At 44.8% G+C, this 13451-nt stretch overlaps 1 protein-coding gene across 1 annotated transcript in view; it reads right to left on the reverse strand.

The window, feature by feature from the left end:
* Positions 1-4663, reverse strand: part of STK4 (serine/threonine kinase 4) — an 82928-nt gene extending 78265 nt beyond the window's left edge. Inside the window, exon 1 of the mRNA XM_081832268.1 lies at positions 4519-4663. Coding sequence (XP_081688394.1) covers positions 4519-4553 — 35 coding nt within the window. The 5' untranslated portion in view covers positions 4554-4663. The remainder of the gene's footprint in view (positions 1-4518) is intronic.
* Positions 4664-13451: the final 8788 nt, after the last annotated feature.

Raw genomic sequence — 13451 nt, forward strand, 5'->3', positions numbered from 1 at the left:
GTGAAAAATAACTATGCAGCTAGGAACTTCAAACAGACTCAGACTCTCCCATGAGTGGCTGTATACATCCAACAAGCCCCCAAAGTCAAAGATACATGTCAGCTTATAATTCCCTGATAATTCAGGTTTTTCTGACTATGCTAGACACAGTAAATAACAAACCTGGGAGGTTATAAATTAACAATATTTTTTTTAAACTAAGATGTCTGAAAATTATCAATGGGCTTAAGGAAGGAGCTTGCCAAGGAATATTTGTATTTGTGTGTGTGGGTGGGTGGGTGGGTGTGTGCGCGCATGTGTGTATATCTTCTACACAATGGTTTCCTGAAACTACAAAGGACAACAAAAAAAAGAGAGCTCAGGAAATGGTGAAATTATGGAAGTAGTAACACTGGAGACTTTTTTGTAGAGAAAAGGTTTAAACCAGCTGGATAATACCAATTTTTACAAGAGAGGACTTGAATTACATACATACATACACACACACACACACCTTCCTGGAGGAACTAGCAAAACCAGAAGACAGAAAGAAAACTGAACACATCGAGTATATCCACCCATAAATACTGATCTTTAAAGGACAATCTCACATAATTCTGTAAATGTCAAAGACTACACACTAAAGAAATGGAGAAATGTTCCAAGTCAATAATTGCCACAACTTGAAAATTAACAAATGACCGTAGTGACCTTCGAAAATCAAAAGGTCCTAAACATTAAATTCCAGTGATGACATAAAAACTAACTTCAAAACAAAAAGGGCTGAAGTGAAACTCCTCTTAAACTTCAGAAGTGAAATGTCTATGAACTCAGATGTTAGAAAGAACATTGCATGAACCAGGAGGGTTTTTTGGTGAAGCGCTGAATTCATAACTGTATAAACAATGGACAATACCTCATTTCTCAAGTATAATTAAACAACTTATATAAAGGAAGATCAAATGTGTTCCTTTGAAGTACTGACTTTGTGGTTTACAAAAAGCAAAACTCACTATTTCAACTACTCTGAGACCACAACATAACAAAGGAAACTGTGCCTGGCATGCGAGAAACAGCTGCAAGCCCCTGATAATCCTCCAACAGACAAACTGTATATACCTGCTCAGAGACTTCTTTCAAACAATCTACTTGGGTTTTTTGTTTGTGGCTTTTGTTTTTTTAAGATTTTTTATTTATTTATTTGAGAGAGAGGGAGCAAGCAAGAGCACAAGAGCAGGGGGAAGGAGAAGCTGACTCCCTGGGGCTGGATCCCAGCATCCTGGGATCATGACCTGAGCCACAGGCAGATGCTTAACAGACTGAGCCACCCAGGTGCCCCAGTTTTTTGTTTGCTTTTGATCCAGGCTTAATAGATCTTTATCTCTCTGCTGCCTGATAACCCAGAGGTGGTCAATAAATATTTCCTATATGGATTAATGAATGTAACGATGGGAATCCTAAATTTTTATCAGCAATCCTTGTGAGTTTCCAGAACAGAATGCCACCCTAAAAAGGATTACCAGATTATCAACAAATAAGATTCCTTCGAAAATCTTTTGATAAGTGACTCTCAGTGATACTTTATACCCTAAGTCTTCATGGAAGAAGCACAAAACAGCCCGACTGATGATTCAGCTCTCAGTTCGGACTTCCCCGGGTCCTAGGTAGTTTCACTGCTTGCTCATAAAAGAACAGGCCTGGCCAACACAGCCTCCGTGGACCAAACACCGGCAGATGCTCCTCTCCTAAGTCAGATGGCCACGTGGACAGCCAACCATCCCAGAAATGCCCTCTACATCCTCCACCACACTATTATTATCTAATGCCAGCTCACTTGAAAAAATCATAATCTCCTATGTAAGCCATCAACTTGAATCTCTCATCACTCAGTCACACACAAATGTCAAGCTCATGAATGCAAAGAGCATTTCCTGCATTGGGATTACTATCCCTTGCTGAAAACACATGCCAATTGAATCTCTGAAAAGACACCTGTATCTCTCAAACACAAACAAGGGTATTTATGAAGTAGTTACGCACAGATTTGGCTAATTCTCAAGCCTCTTTCTCCTATCTTAGAACTCTTGTAAGGTTCATGTTATTTATGTATACCTATCCCTCTTTCCATTCAGAATTTGATATGGTTACAACAAATGTGTAAGATAAATTGATAACCTTTTTAATGATAGTAAAATTCATATGTTGCCCCTTCCCAAATTCCTATGTCGAAATACTAAGCCCCAGGACCTCAGAATGTGACTTTATTTGGAGACAGGGCCTTTAAAGAGGTAATTAAGGTAAAATAAGGTCATAGAGGTGGGCCCTAATTCAACTGGTGTCCTTATAGGAGATAAGGACACAGAAAGGTTCAGAGGGAAAACCATGTGAAGACATAGGAAGGAGAGAGCCATCTACACAAGCCAAGGAGAGAGGCCTCAAAGAAACAACCCTGCTGACACCCTGATCTTAGACTTCTAGCCTCCAGAAAACTGGGAGAAAATACATTTCTGTTGTTTAAATCACCCAGTCTGTGAAACTGATATGGCAATCCTAATAAATGCAAGTAATAAAGTTAATCTAATGCAGATTAAGTACTTCACTAGTTATGATGAGCAGGAAAGTACCAGTCATTCAAGAATTCAGCCCTGCAATGCTCTTCTCTTGCACATTTAATAAGTTTCTTAAAATCCAAAAGGTGCAGGAATAAGCTGGACCAAAAAGCAAAAATGTTTACGCTTTTGCCCAAGATTATGTAACACAAGGCAAGGCAGAAACAAAACTCAGATTCCTAATCCTCTTTTCAATTAAACCAAGGCCTCGGAGAAACAACGAATCTATTTCAGAAAGAAATATAACCAGTGTACGTTTATAACTGGATCACTATGGTGCTGTAGCAAATACTTGCTAACATACACAGGCCCTGTGAAACAGGGGTACTTCCAGAGCGGCATCAGAGGAAGCAGTTAAGAGCATGGACTTTGGACCAGACCACCTGGTTTAAAATCCTAGCTCTGCCACTTACTAACAGTGGAACCTCCCGCAATCACTTAAAACTCTTTGTGCCTCAGTTTTATCACCTGTAAAATAGAGATATAGAAGTAACCACCTCATAGGATTGTTGTGAGGATCGAAAGAGTCATAATAAGCTGAACCACACGAAATTACCATTTTTATAGACCAATTACATGTGGTTCACCAGGAGACAGGGTAAGCACTGAGAACGGTCCCTGGCACCCAGTAAGTGCCGTACGTGTAAGAATCATTATCATTTCCGTCTCAGCACACTACAGCAGGGTGAATTATGAGTCCATCCCAACCAGCTATTTGCCTTCTGCAATGTTTGTGTACTTCAAACAAACCCCAAGTGTGCAGCCCAGGCTGCCAATCCCTTCCCTTCACCTCTCCTTTGCCCCACACTCCCACACACTGAACACTTCCTACTTTAGTGCTCATTCTGCTGCAGGAAGTCAGAGGTCTCTGTGAAATAGAAGCTAACTACACTGCACCTCAGAGAAGCATGATTCCCTTGATCTCTGCTCTCTATTTTTCTCCAGATGTGGCAGAGTGACACAAGACCCTGGTGTCCACAGAGCAAATCAATGATATAACTAAAACCAACGCAGGAGTTCAGACTTTCTAGGATCAGCCACCTCTCCGATCTTGACTTAAAACAATTCCAGGTAGCAGCAGGATCTGGAGCTGATGCAAAACAATAGAGTCCTGAAAAGGGCCCAGTCTGGTCAGGTCGTGACCCAGACCCTACAGCAAAGAAGCAAACACATAGGACTGTGTCTCAACTCTTCTGGGCCTCCATTTGCCCTTCTTGAAAATATCTTATTTCCTTATCCACCCCCCAATGTCAGGTTTGAAAAGCTGAAGAGGATGTAAGGAAAACTAGAAAGGCAGGGGGGCATCAGGAATGAAAGATGTCATCCTCATCCTAGAGTGGGGACACTACCTGGAAAATCTTCCTAAATGCTTATCCTGCACGAAGCCCTCCCTTGCGGGACCTTCAACCTTTCTCGGCACGCCTCCAGCCTTAAGCGCAGAGCTTTTCCCCTCAACAGATCCTTCCCACTACACCCCTCAAGTGGGAACCCCCTCCCTTAGAAAGTCCACCCAGCCTTCCTCTGCTTGTTCCTGACCCATATCTTAGACCCCTCTAGGTTCTCATCCTGCTTCAGCATGCCAATGAATCGTTCCTAGCATGGCATCCCCCCAGGCGCCCCCGCCCTCAGCAGGTGCTCTCCCTAACTTGTCCCCACGTCCCTCAGCAGCTGCTCCCTTCAGCAGTGCCCCCTTCCACCAGGATGTCCCCCCGCAGCAAGTGCTCTCCCCAACCAGCCCCACGTTTATCCCCCTGGGCGCATGCTCCCCTCTGCCGGACCCCCTCCCGGCGGAGATTCCCCCACTCAGCAGGTGCCAGGATCGCCTCGCCCCGCAGGTCCATCCCTCCGGGGGCGCACCCGCTGCCTCTCCTCCGCCAGTTCCCGCCTTTCCCTCTCCCCACCCCCTGCCCCTCAGCCAGCGGCCCCTCACCGGCGCGGCGGGTTCCTCAGCTGCACCGTCTCCATGGCGCTGCCGGCAGCCGCCCAGACCCGCTCACTGCTCCATCCTCCCCCGGGACCTCCCCGAGCCCGCCCCGCAGACCCTCCCACACTTCCGCTTTCCGCCCCCACCGGAAGCGGCGCGCAGCGCGCGAGCGGGGCGGGGCGGCGAGGACCGGGGCCGGACCACGTGGTGCGGAGCCTGAGTCACGTGGCGCGCGGGGCGCGGCCGCGGAGCCCGGAGCGTCCTCGTCCAGCTCCAGTGCGTCGGCGACGCCGTCTCGGTGTGGCGCGGTTCGCCCGGGACACTGGGACTCGGGCCGGGAACCCGTCTCCCCTTCGGCCTGGCCCTCATTCCTCGGACTGAGATACTGAGGGTTCTTGCGAAGCGCCGTCGGTTCTTAACCGGCCAAGTTCTACGCGATTTCTGGAAAGCGCTGCTCCAGGAACTCCTGGAGGTATTTGTGGGTTCCTACCGCTCCTAGCCGGTTGGATTCTTGTTCCAGACGGAGGCCGGACCGCCCTTGGATGTCACAGAGCATCAGGCTGCAAATTGCTCACCCTCTTTTCTTAAGGGCCTCTCACCTTTGAGTTAGTTTGCGGACATAAGGATAGCTAGCTAATCGTGATTAAGCTCTTGCCAGGTGCTTACTTACTTATATTGTCTCATTTAATCCTCTTAGGAAATCTGTAACGTTATCCCCAATTTTATGTATTATTTGTCCTGCTTTTCCCAAAGGTATGCCATCCATGAAATTAACACCTGAGCAGCCACCTTTCAGGGCCACCCAGATATGGCACCCCATGTGCTAAAATAGGGGTAACCGATCCGTTCCCCTTACACAGGAGAAACACATTTACAGAGAATATGTGCCAGGCACAATCCTAGGCTGTCTCTTAATCCTCAAACAATCCTATGAAGTAGAAGTTATTATCCCCATTTTACAGGTGAGGAAGCTGAGACTCACATAGACACAGCTAGTGAGAGAAAAGTTTTTAACCCAAGATGGGCTGGACTCCACAGAATGCATGTTTTGTTTTGTTTTGTTTTTAAAGATTTTATTTATCTATTTGACAGAGTGAGAGACCGCGAGAGAGGGAACACAAGCAGTGGGGGAATGGGAGAGGGAGAAGCAGACTTCCCGCCGGGCAGGGAGCCCGATGCAGGGCTCGATCCCAGGACCTTGGGATCATGACCTGAGACGAAGGCAGATGCTTAACGTCTGAGCCACTCAGGCGCCCCAGAATGCATGTTTTATTTGCCTCTTTGCCCTACTACAAATCTGTACAAATGGCAGTAGGAGCCCTGAGGTAGTAAAGATCAAAAGTTTGGCACAAAGTTCAGGAAGCCATCACAGGTCCCTATTACAAAAAGTCAGTCCTCTATCCTCTGAAATCCCCTGGTACTTTTCCTGTACTTCTCCTAAAGCACACTCTTCGTTTGACCTTATGTTCAGGCCCCGCTGCCCACACACACATCCCTATAAATGAGGTACTCGGAAAACATTTTTAAAAATAAATGTCAATTTACCAGTACACAATGTCAAACATCCCTCCTTTATCCCCTTCCTGGGATTTTTCCAAAAGATGGACTGACATTAGGATTGCCCCGTCTTTCAATAGAATGTCCAGTCCAGCACTGCCCCATAGAAATTTCTGTAATGGTGGAAATGTTCTATGTATGTGCTGTCCAAAACCATTGCCAGTAGACAGACACATGTGGCTGCTGAGCACTCTAAATGTGACTAGTATGACTGACAAACTGAATTTTAAATTGTATTTAATATAACTAATTTAAGGGGCACCTGGGTGGCTCAGTTGGTTAAGCTACTGCCTTCGGCTCACGTCATGATCCCAGGGTTCTGAGATGGAGTCCCAGGTCTGGCTCCCTGCTCAGCAGGGAGCCTGCTTCTACCCCTCCCTCTCCCCCCAACTCATTCTTGTTCTCTCTCTGTCTCTCAAATAAATAAATAAAAATCTTTAAAAATAAATAAGTAAATAACAAACCTTAGTAAACCATAATATGATAATAGCTTAAGAGAAAGAACCAATGGGGCACCTGGGTGGCTCAGTCAGTTGAGCATCCTACTTGTGATTTTGGTTCAGGTCATGATCTCAGGGTTGTGAGATTCTGTGTCTGGCTCCGTGCCCAGTGGGGAGTCTGCTTGAGATTCTTTCTTCCTTTCTCTCTGCCCCTCTCCCCACGTGTGCACACGCTTTCTCTTTCTCTCACTCTAAAATAAATAAAATCTTTAAAAAAGAGAGAACCAGGGGCACTTGAGTGGCTCAGTCGTTAAGCGTCTGCCTCTGGCTCAGGTCATGATCCCAGGCTCCTGGGATCGAGCCCCGCGTCGGGCTCCCTGCTCCCCGGGAAGCCTGCTTCTCCCTCTCCCACTCCCTCTGCTTGTGTTCCCTCTTTCGCTGTGTCTCTCTCTGTCAAATAAATAAATAAAATCTTTAAAAATAAAATAAAAAAGAACCAATGAGCAGGGTTACTCATATTTCATTCTGTGCTTACTGAGCTACACATGCCTGGCACTGTACTAGGCTCTGGCCATGTAACAGTACTCAGGACATAGATGAGTTCTAGCTTTTTTTTGCAATTTACAGTGTAGAAGACATAGTTGCTAGAGAGGTAATGTAGTGCTAAATTATATAAAACCATAATGTGAGAACCTAACCAAGGCTAGTAGGATCATGAAAACTCTGAGAAGGTCAGAACACTCATTCATTCATTCATTCAACAAATACATATCTAGTATCTGCTCTGGGCCAAGCACAGTACTAGGTGCAAAGCAGTGAGCAAAATTAAGTTTCTGCCCTCGTGGATCTTACATTCAAGTGGGAAAGGCAATAAGCAAAGCAACAAAAACCATATAGACAAAAAAAAAACCCAACATGTGACCGAAATGAGAGACTAAGTCACACTAATACTTTTAACGAGTATTTAAGGCAGACGGAACAACAAGGGCAAAGGCTTGTGTTGGAAGAGCAGCTAGAATTTGGCATGTTTGGAGCAGAATGAGTAAGGAAAAGTAGGAGATGAGGTAGGAACTGTGGCCAGAGTCACATTGAATAAGGGCAATGTAAAGATGCAAAAAATTGCAAAGAGTTAGTTCAGTGTACCAGTTAACTATCACTACGTAAAAAACCACCCCAAAGCCCAATGGTTTCAAAGTAATCATTTTCCAGTTTTTGGTTATTACAAATAAAACTTACAGTCATTTATGTACACATGTTTATATGGACATACATATAGGCATACCTACATTTCATTTCTCTTGTAAACACGCAGGTGAGAAATAGCTGGGTCATATAGAAGATACTTGGTTAATGTATTAAGAAACTGTTTTTCAGGGTGATTATACTATTTCACATTTCCACCAACAGTGTATGGGAATTTCAATAGCTCTATGTCATCTACACTTGGTATGATCGGTCTTTGCAATTTTAACCGATCTAATAGCGTGTAGTGGTATCTCACTGTGTTGTCTTTTTTTTTTTTAAGATTTTATTTATTTATTTATTGGGGGGGGCACAAGCAAGGAGGGAGGGGCAGAGGGAGAGGGAGAAGCAGACTCCCTGCTGAGCACGGAGCCCGATGTGAGGCTTGATCCCCCAGGACCCTGAGATCAGGACCTGAGCTGAAGGCAGACACTTAACCTACTGAGCCACCAGGCCCCCCTCTCACTGTGTTTCTCATTTGTATTTTTTCTACTGGCTAATGAGGTTGAGGTTGAGCATCTTTTCAAGTGCTTGCCATCTGTATATTTTCTGAACTATCTGTTCAAGTCTTTTGTCCTTCCTAAAATTGCACTGTTTCCTTATTATTGAGTTTTTAGTGTTTTTTAATATTCTGGATGCATGTCCTTTATCAGATATGTGATTTACAAACATTTTCTGGGGCTTGTATTTTCATTCTCTTAACAGTCTCATTTAAAGAACAGAAACTTTAATTTTTAAGTATAGTTTATCCACTTTTTTTCTTTTATGAGTCATACTTTTGATGTCATACCTGAGAAGTTTTAGGGGAAGAGACCAACCCTGCAAGCTCACGTCCCAGGTTCCCATGTCAGCTGACTTCTGGCCAGTTTCAGCCAGCACTGGCAGGAGACGGAGGGCAGAACTAAGAGAGAAGCCAGTCTTTCTCTCTCTTCTTTGCTTCTGATCAAGTATCCAACAGTAACTTTGTCTTCAGCTCCTCCTAGAGCATCCTTACTTGGCTCCAGCTTCTACTCTACTGCAGCTTCTGAACTCTGTAAATATCACTGATGAAGGAGCAGAGGCAAACTGAGGGCAAAGCACAAGCTAACACTCCACAACTCCCCCTTGTGGGATATGTGTGACATTCCTCAGGCACTTCTGGCTGCCATAGAACAAAGGAGAGGAAAAAAAAAAAAAGGTTAACCAGGGCACCTGGGTGGCTCAGTCGTTAAGCGTCTCCCTTTGGCTCAAGTCATGATCCCAGGGTCCTGGGATCGAGCCCCGCATCGGGCTCCCCGCTCAGCGGGAAGCCTGCTTCTCCCTCTCCCATTCCCTCTGCTTGTGTTCCCTCTCTCGCTATGTCTCTGTCAAATAAATAAATAAAACCTTAAAAAAAAAAAGGTTAACTGATGGCGATCGCAGTCCTGCCGGATGCAGGACACAAGTCTCCTTCAGTTTGCAACTGTCTTAATGATTTATAAGAAAAAAGCAATTTCCAGAAACCTATAGACTCAATTTCCTGGAGCCCTAACATCACCCTCCTCTCCATAGGATAGAAAATCTTTTTTTTTTTTTTTTATTTGAGAGAGAATGAGATAGAGAGAGAGAGCATGAGAGGGGGGAGGGTCAGAGGGAGAAGCAGACTCCCTGCTGAGCAAGGAGCCCGATGCGGGACTCGATCCTGGGACTCCAGGATCATGACCTGAGCTGAAGGCAGTCGCTTAACCAACTGAGCCACCCAGGCGCCCTTTTTTTTTTTTTTTAAGATTTTATTTATTTGACAGAGAGAGACACAGCCAAAGAGGGAACACAAGCAGAGGGAGTGGGAGAGGGAGAAGCAGGCTTACCAAGGAGCAGGGAGTCTGACGCGGGGCTCGATCCCAGGACCCTGGGATCATGACCTGAGCCAGAGGCAGATGCTTAACGACTGAGCCACTCAGGTGCCCCGGGATAGAAAATCTTTAATCAGTCACTCCTCATAACCCCAGTGCAGCTCTTTCTACCCCTGGGTCCTGCCTCCAGGCTTTAATAAAACCCACCTTTTTGCCCCAAAGATGTCTCAAGAATTCTTTCTTGGCCATTGGCTCCAAACCCCAACACTCCAAGCCATATCATCCCCATTTCCTTTTTATATTCAAGTCCTGGGCATAGTAGTCATTTCCTGCTGCTGCTGGCCTTTGGGCTCCCTCACCGTTCTCTGTTGGCTTCTTGACTCCTCTGTCACCTCTGACACCCAATTCCCTGAACTAACTTCTTATTTCAAATCCCTTTCATAAGCCATCTTACTCAGTGTTTTCAGATTAGATCATGATTGATACACCTGAATTGAAAAGCATCCAGAACTGTAAATTGACAAATTATGATGCTGTCTCTACTTCTTTCCCCAAGACTAATTGGTTCATTATTTGGAATCAGCATATAAAAGTATTGGCTGTGCCTGGCTCACTTAAATGAAATGTAAGATTGTCCTGATTCTTTTTTTTTTTTTTTTTAGATTTTATTTATTTATTTGCTAGAGAGAGCATAGGCGAGAGAGAGTGAGTGAGAGTACAAGCAGGGGGAGCTGCAGGCAGAGGGAGAAGCAGGCTCCCTGCTGAGCAAGGAGCCCGACGTGGGACTCAATCCCAGGACCTGAGCTGAAGGCAGCCGCTTAACCGACTGAGCCACCCAGGCGTCCCAGACTGTCCTGATTCTAACACATCTTTACTCACCAGTGTCTCTCAACCAATGAAGGCAGAGATATTATTTAAAGAAACTACCAATTAACCCTGAAAAGAAGTGTTTAAACAACAAAAAGATTACTGTCCAATAATAATGTCTGTGCATATTATCTCATTCAGGAGACTACAGCTATAATATCTATTCCTTCCCCATTAAAGCTGAATACAAATTAAATATGGCTTTGATGAGATGGTTAACTCAGAGAGATGAAATCTTAATAAATATCAAAAAGTTATTTCCTGCCCCAAAAATAGAACCCAAATTTCTATCAGCTGATAAATGTATAAATAAAATGGACACCCAAAATGTATACAATGGAAAATTATTCAGCAATAAAAAGGAATGAAGTTCTGATACATGCTACACCATGGATGACCCTGGAAAACAGTGTGCTATGTGAAAAAAGCCAATCACAAAGAATCGTGTGTCATATGATTCCATGTACATGAAAAGTCCAAAATAGGCAAATCTATCAGAAGGTAGATTAGTGGTTGCTTTGGGCTTGGGCTCGGGGATGGGGGAGATGGGGTAGGTGAATTGGGCCTGATGACTAAAAGATGTGGGGTTTCATTTTGGGGTAATGACAATATTCTAACATTGATTGTGGTGATGATTGTGCAACACTGACTATAATAAAAACCACTGAACTGTACACAACTTTAAATGGGTGAATTTTATGCTAGTGAATTATTTCTCAATAAAGTTATTTTTAAAAAGTCACCTCCTCCTAGAAGACTTCCTCTCTGCCCGGACTCCCCAATAGCTCCCTCCCCTAAATTCTTTCAGTTCTGCTTTTATCAGCTCTGCATTTATGGGAAGCATTGTGGGAAGGGATTACCATTTATCAGTTGCTGTGTAAGAAACCATTCCCAAAACTTAGTGGCATAAATCTCTCACTCATAAATCTACAGTTTGAGCATGGTTCCACAGGGAAGGCTCATCTCTTTTCCGTGGTGTCAGTCAGGGTCAGTCACCATTTGGATGAATTCTTACCCAAAATGCCTCACTCACATGGCTGACAAGTTGGTGCTGGCTGTTGGCTGGGAGCTCACTTGGCGCTGGGGGTAGAGAGGACTTCTCTGTTTTGGTTAAAATAAATATGGATAAAGGCTAGGTTCTGAAGGATATTTGTGAGGGGGAGCCAGGAGGAAGCTGCAGTGCCTTTTAATGGCATAGTCTTGGGAGGTAGATAATGTCCTTTCCACTGTTGAGGGGACCCCAAAGTCCTGTGCAGTTTCAAAGAGAGCTGAATAGACTCCACTCTGCATGGGGGAGTGGCCAAGTTCTGGAAGAGGGTAGAGGACTGGAAATTATTGTTTTGGTCATTTTTGGAAAATACAGCTTGACACAGGTGTACTTGTCTGGTGTACCATTTAGAATATATCCACCTCCAAGCAACAGAAAAAAAAACAACTAAATGGCGGCTTAAGGCCCCATGACATTTGTTGTTTATTAATAAGTAGCCCAGAAGTCAGTCCTCCCAGGGTTGATTCAGGGGCTTGCCAATGTCAGTTTCATCTTTCCCCTCCCGCCCTCCTAGCACATTGGTTTTTCATACCTGTGCTTATTGCCTCACAATTGCAAAATGACTACCACATGTCCAGGTGAATATCCTTAACCCAACAGTACCCAAATCATAAAGAGAGCAAAAGAAAAAGTTATTTTGCAGTCCTGTACCTCTTATCTGGGAGGAAGAACTTTCCCATAAGGACCCAGCAGACATCCTGTAACTCATTGGGCAAATCACAGGCATGTCCACCCCTGACAGATCACTGGCAAAATAGAGTGAGATTATTGTGATTGGTTTAAAGAAATCCTGATTCATTCCCTGGACCAGGAGAATTCAGACTTCTGGAAGCAAAGATGGAAGCTGTTGAGTAGATAACCAGCAGTGTATGTGCCTGGTCAGGTTTCCCCACCACACTAAGTGTTCATTCTTTCCTTGTGTAGGGCCTGTGCTGGACTGAGGGGATTCAGATGGAACAGCAACTCAGAAAGTTTATAGTCTGGTTGGGTTGGGTTTACACAAATAATTATAACTAAATTCCTGAGGGCAGGGACCAGGTGTTTGTCAACAGACCTTAGAACGGCATGTTTGGTGCCAGATCCGGTTAGGTCTTGTGGAGACAAAAATAAAGACCTATTTCCTGCCTTTAAAGACCTCACAGTCCTTGAGAAAAACTATAAACTGACAATCACAGAGTGATAAGTGCTAAATGAGGGATAAACCTTGGGAGCAATAGGAACGGAGGAGGGACAAGGTGAAAGACGTGAGGAGTCAAGAAAGGCTTTCAGAAAGGATGGTTGAGTTGATTATAGGTGGAGTCAGGATCAGGCAAGAGGAAGTGTTTGGAAAAGAACTGCAGGAGAGGGGCACATAAGCCAAGGTCAGGAAGCAAGAGAAACAGCTTCATGTGCGCAGGGGACAACAAGCAATTAAAAACACTGGCACATCAAGTGGGACATAGAGTTAAGTCAAAGGACGCTGAAGATAGGCTGAAGTTTCCCTCAGCGAAAGATCCTCATGAACCTATCAGTGCATTCATTTATTAAATCGACATCTACAGAGCACTAGGTACCAGTTAGTTTCCAGCCTCAGTGCCTTTGCACTTGCTATCTCTCGGTCTGGAATAGCACTCCCTAAATTTTCTCAGGCTTCTTCAGCTCAATTAGTCACCCAGAGACGCCTACCACTCCCTTACCTAAAATAGTCCCCATGTGGTTATTTTCCATTACATCACTGTTTTGTTTTTCTTCTAGCATTAATCACATTATGAGATTATCGTCTTCGTTTGCTCAAGAGTTAACAGCCTGTCGATTCCCACCAGAATGTAAGCCCCTCGCGAGCGGGGACCCGGCCTCTTTCATTGTTTCACCCAGAGTTTTAGCATCCCCAGGTTCTCAACCTACCTCCAAGGATCCTAACGCGCCTCGCTAGGTAAGTCCCGACCCGAGCATGCGCAGAAGGCCCCTGGCGCGCGCAGCTCTGGCCCCGCCCCG

The sequence above is a fragment of the Leptonychotes weddellii genome, chromosome 10 (genome assembly GCF_054177405.1).
Source record: "Leptonychotes weddellii isolate Sample4059 chromosome 10, ASM5417740v2, whole genome shotgun sequence".
In the NCBI taxonomy this organism is placed as follows: domain Eukaryota; kingdom Metazoa; phylum Chordata; class Mammalia; order Carnivora; family Phocidae; genus Leptonychotes; species Leptonychotes weddellii.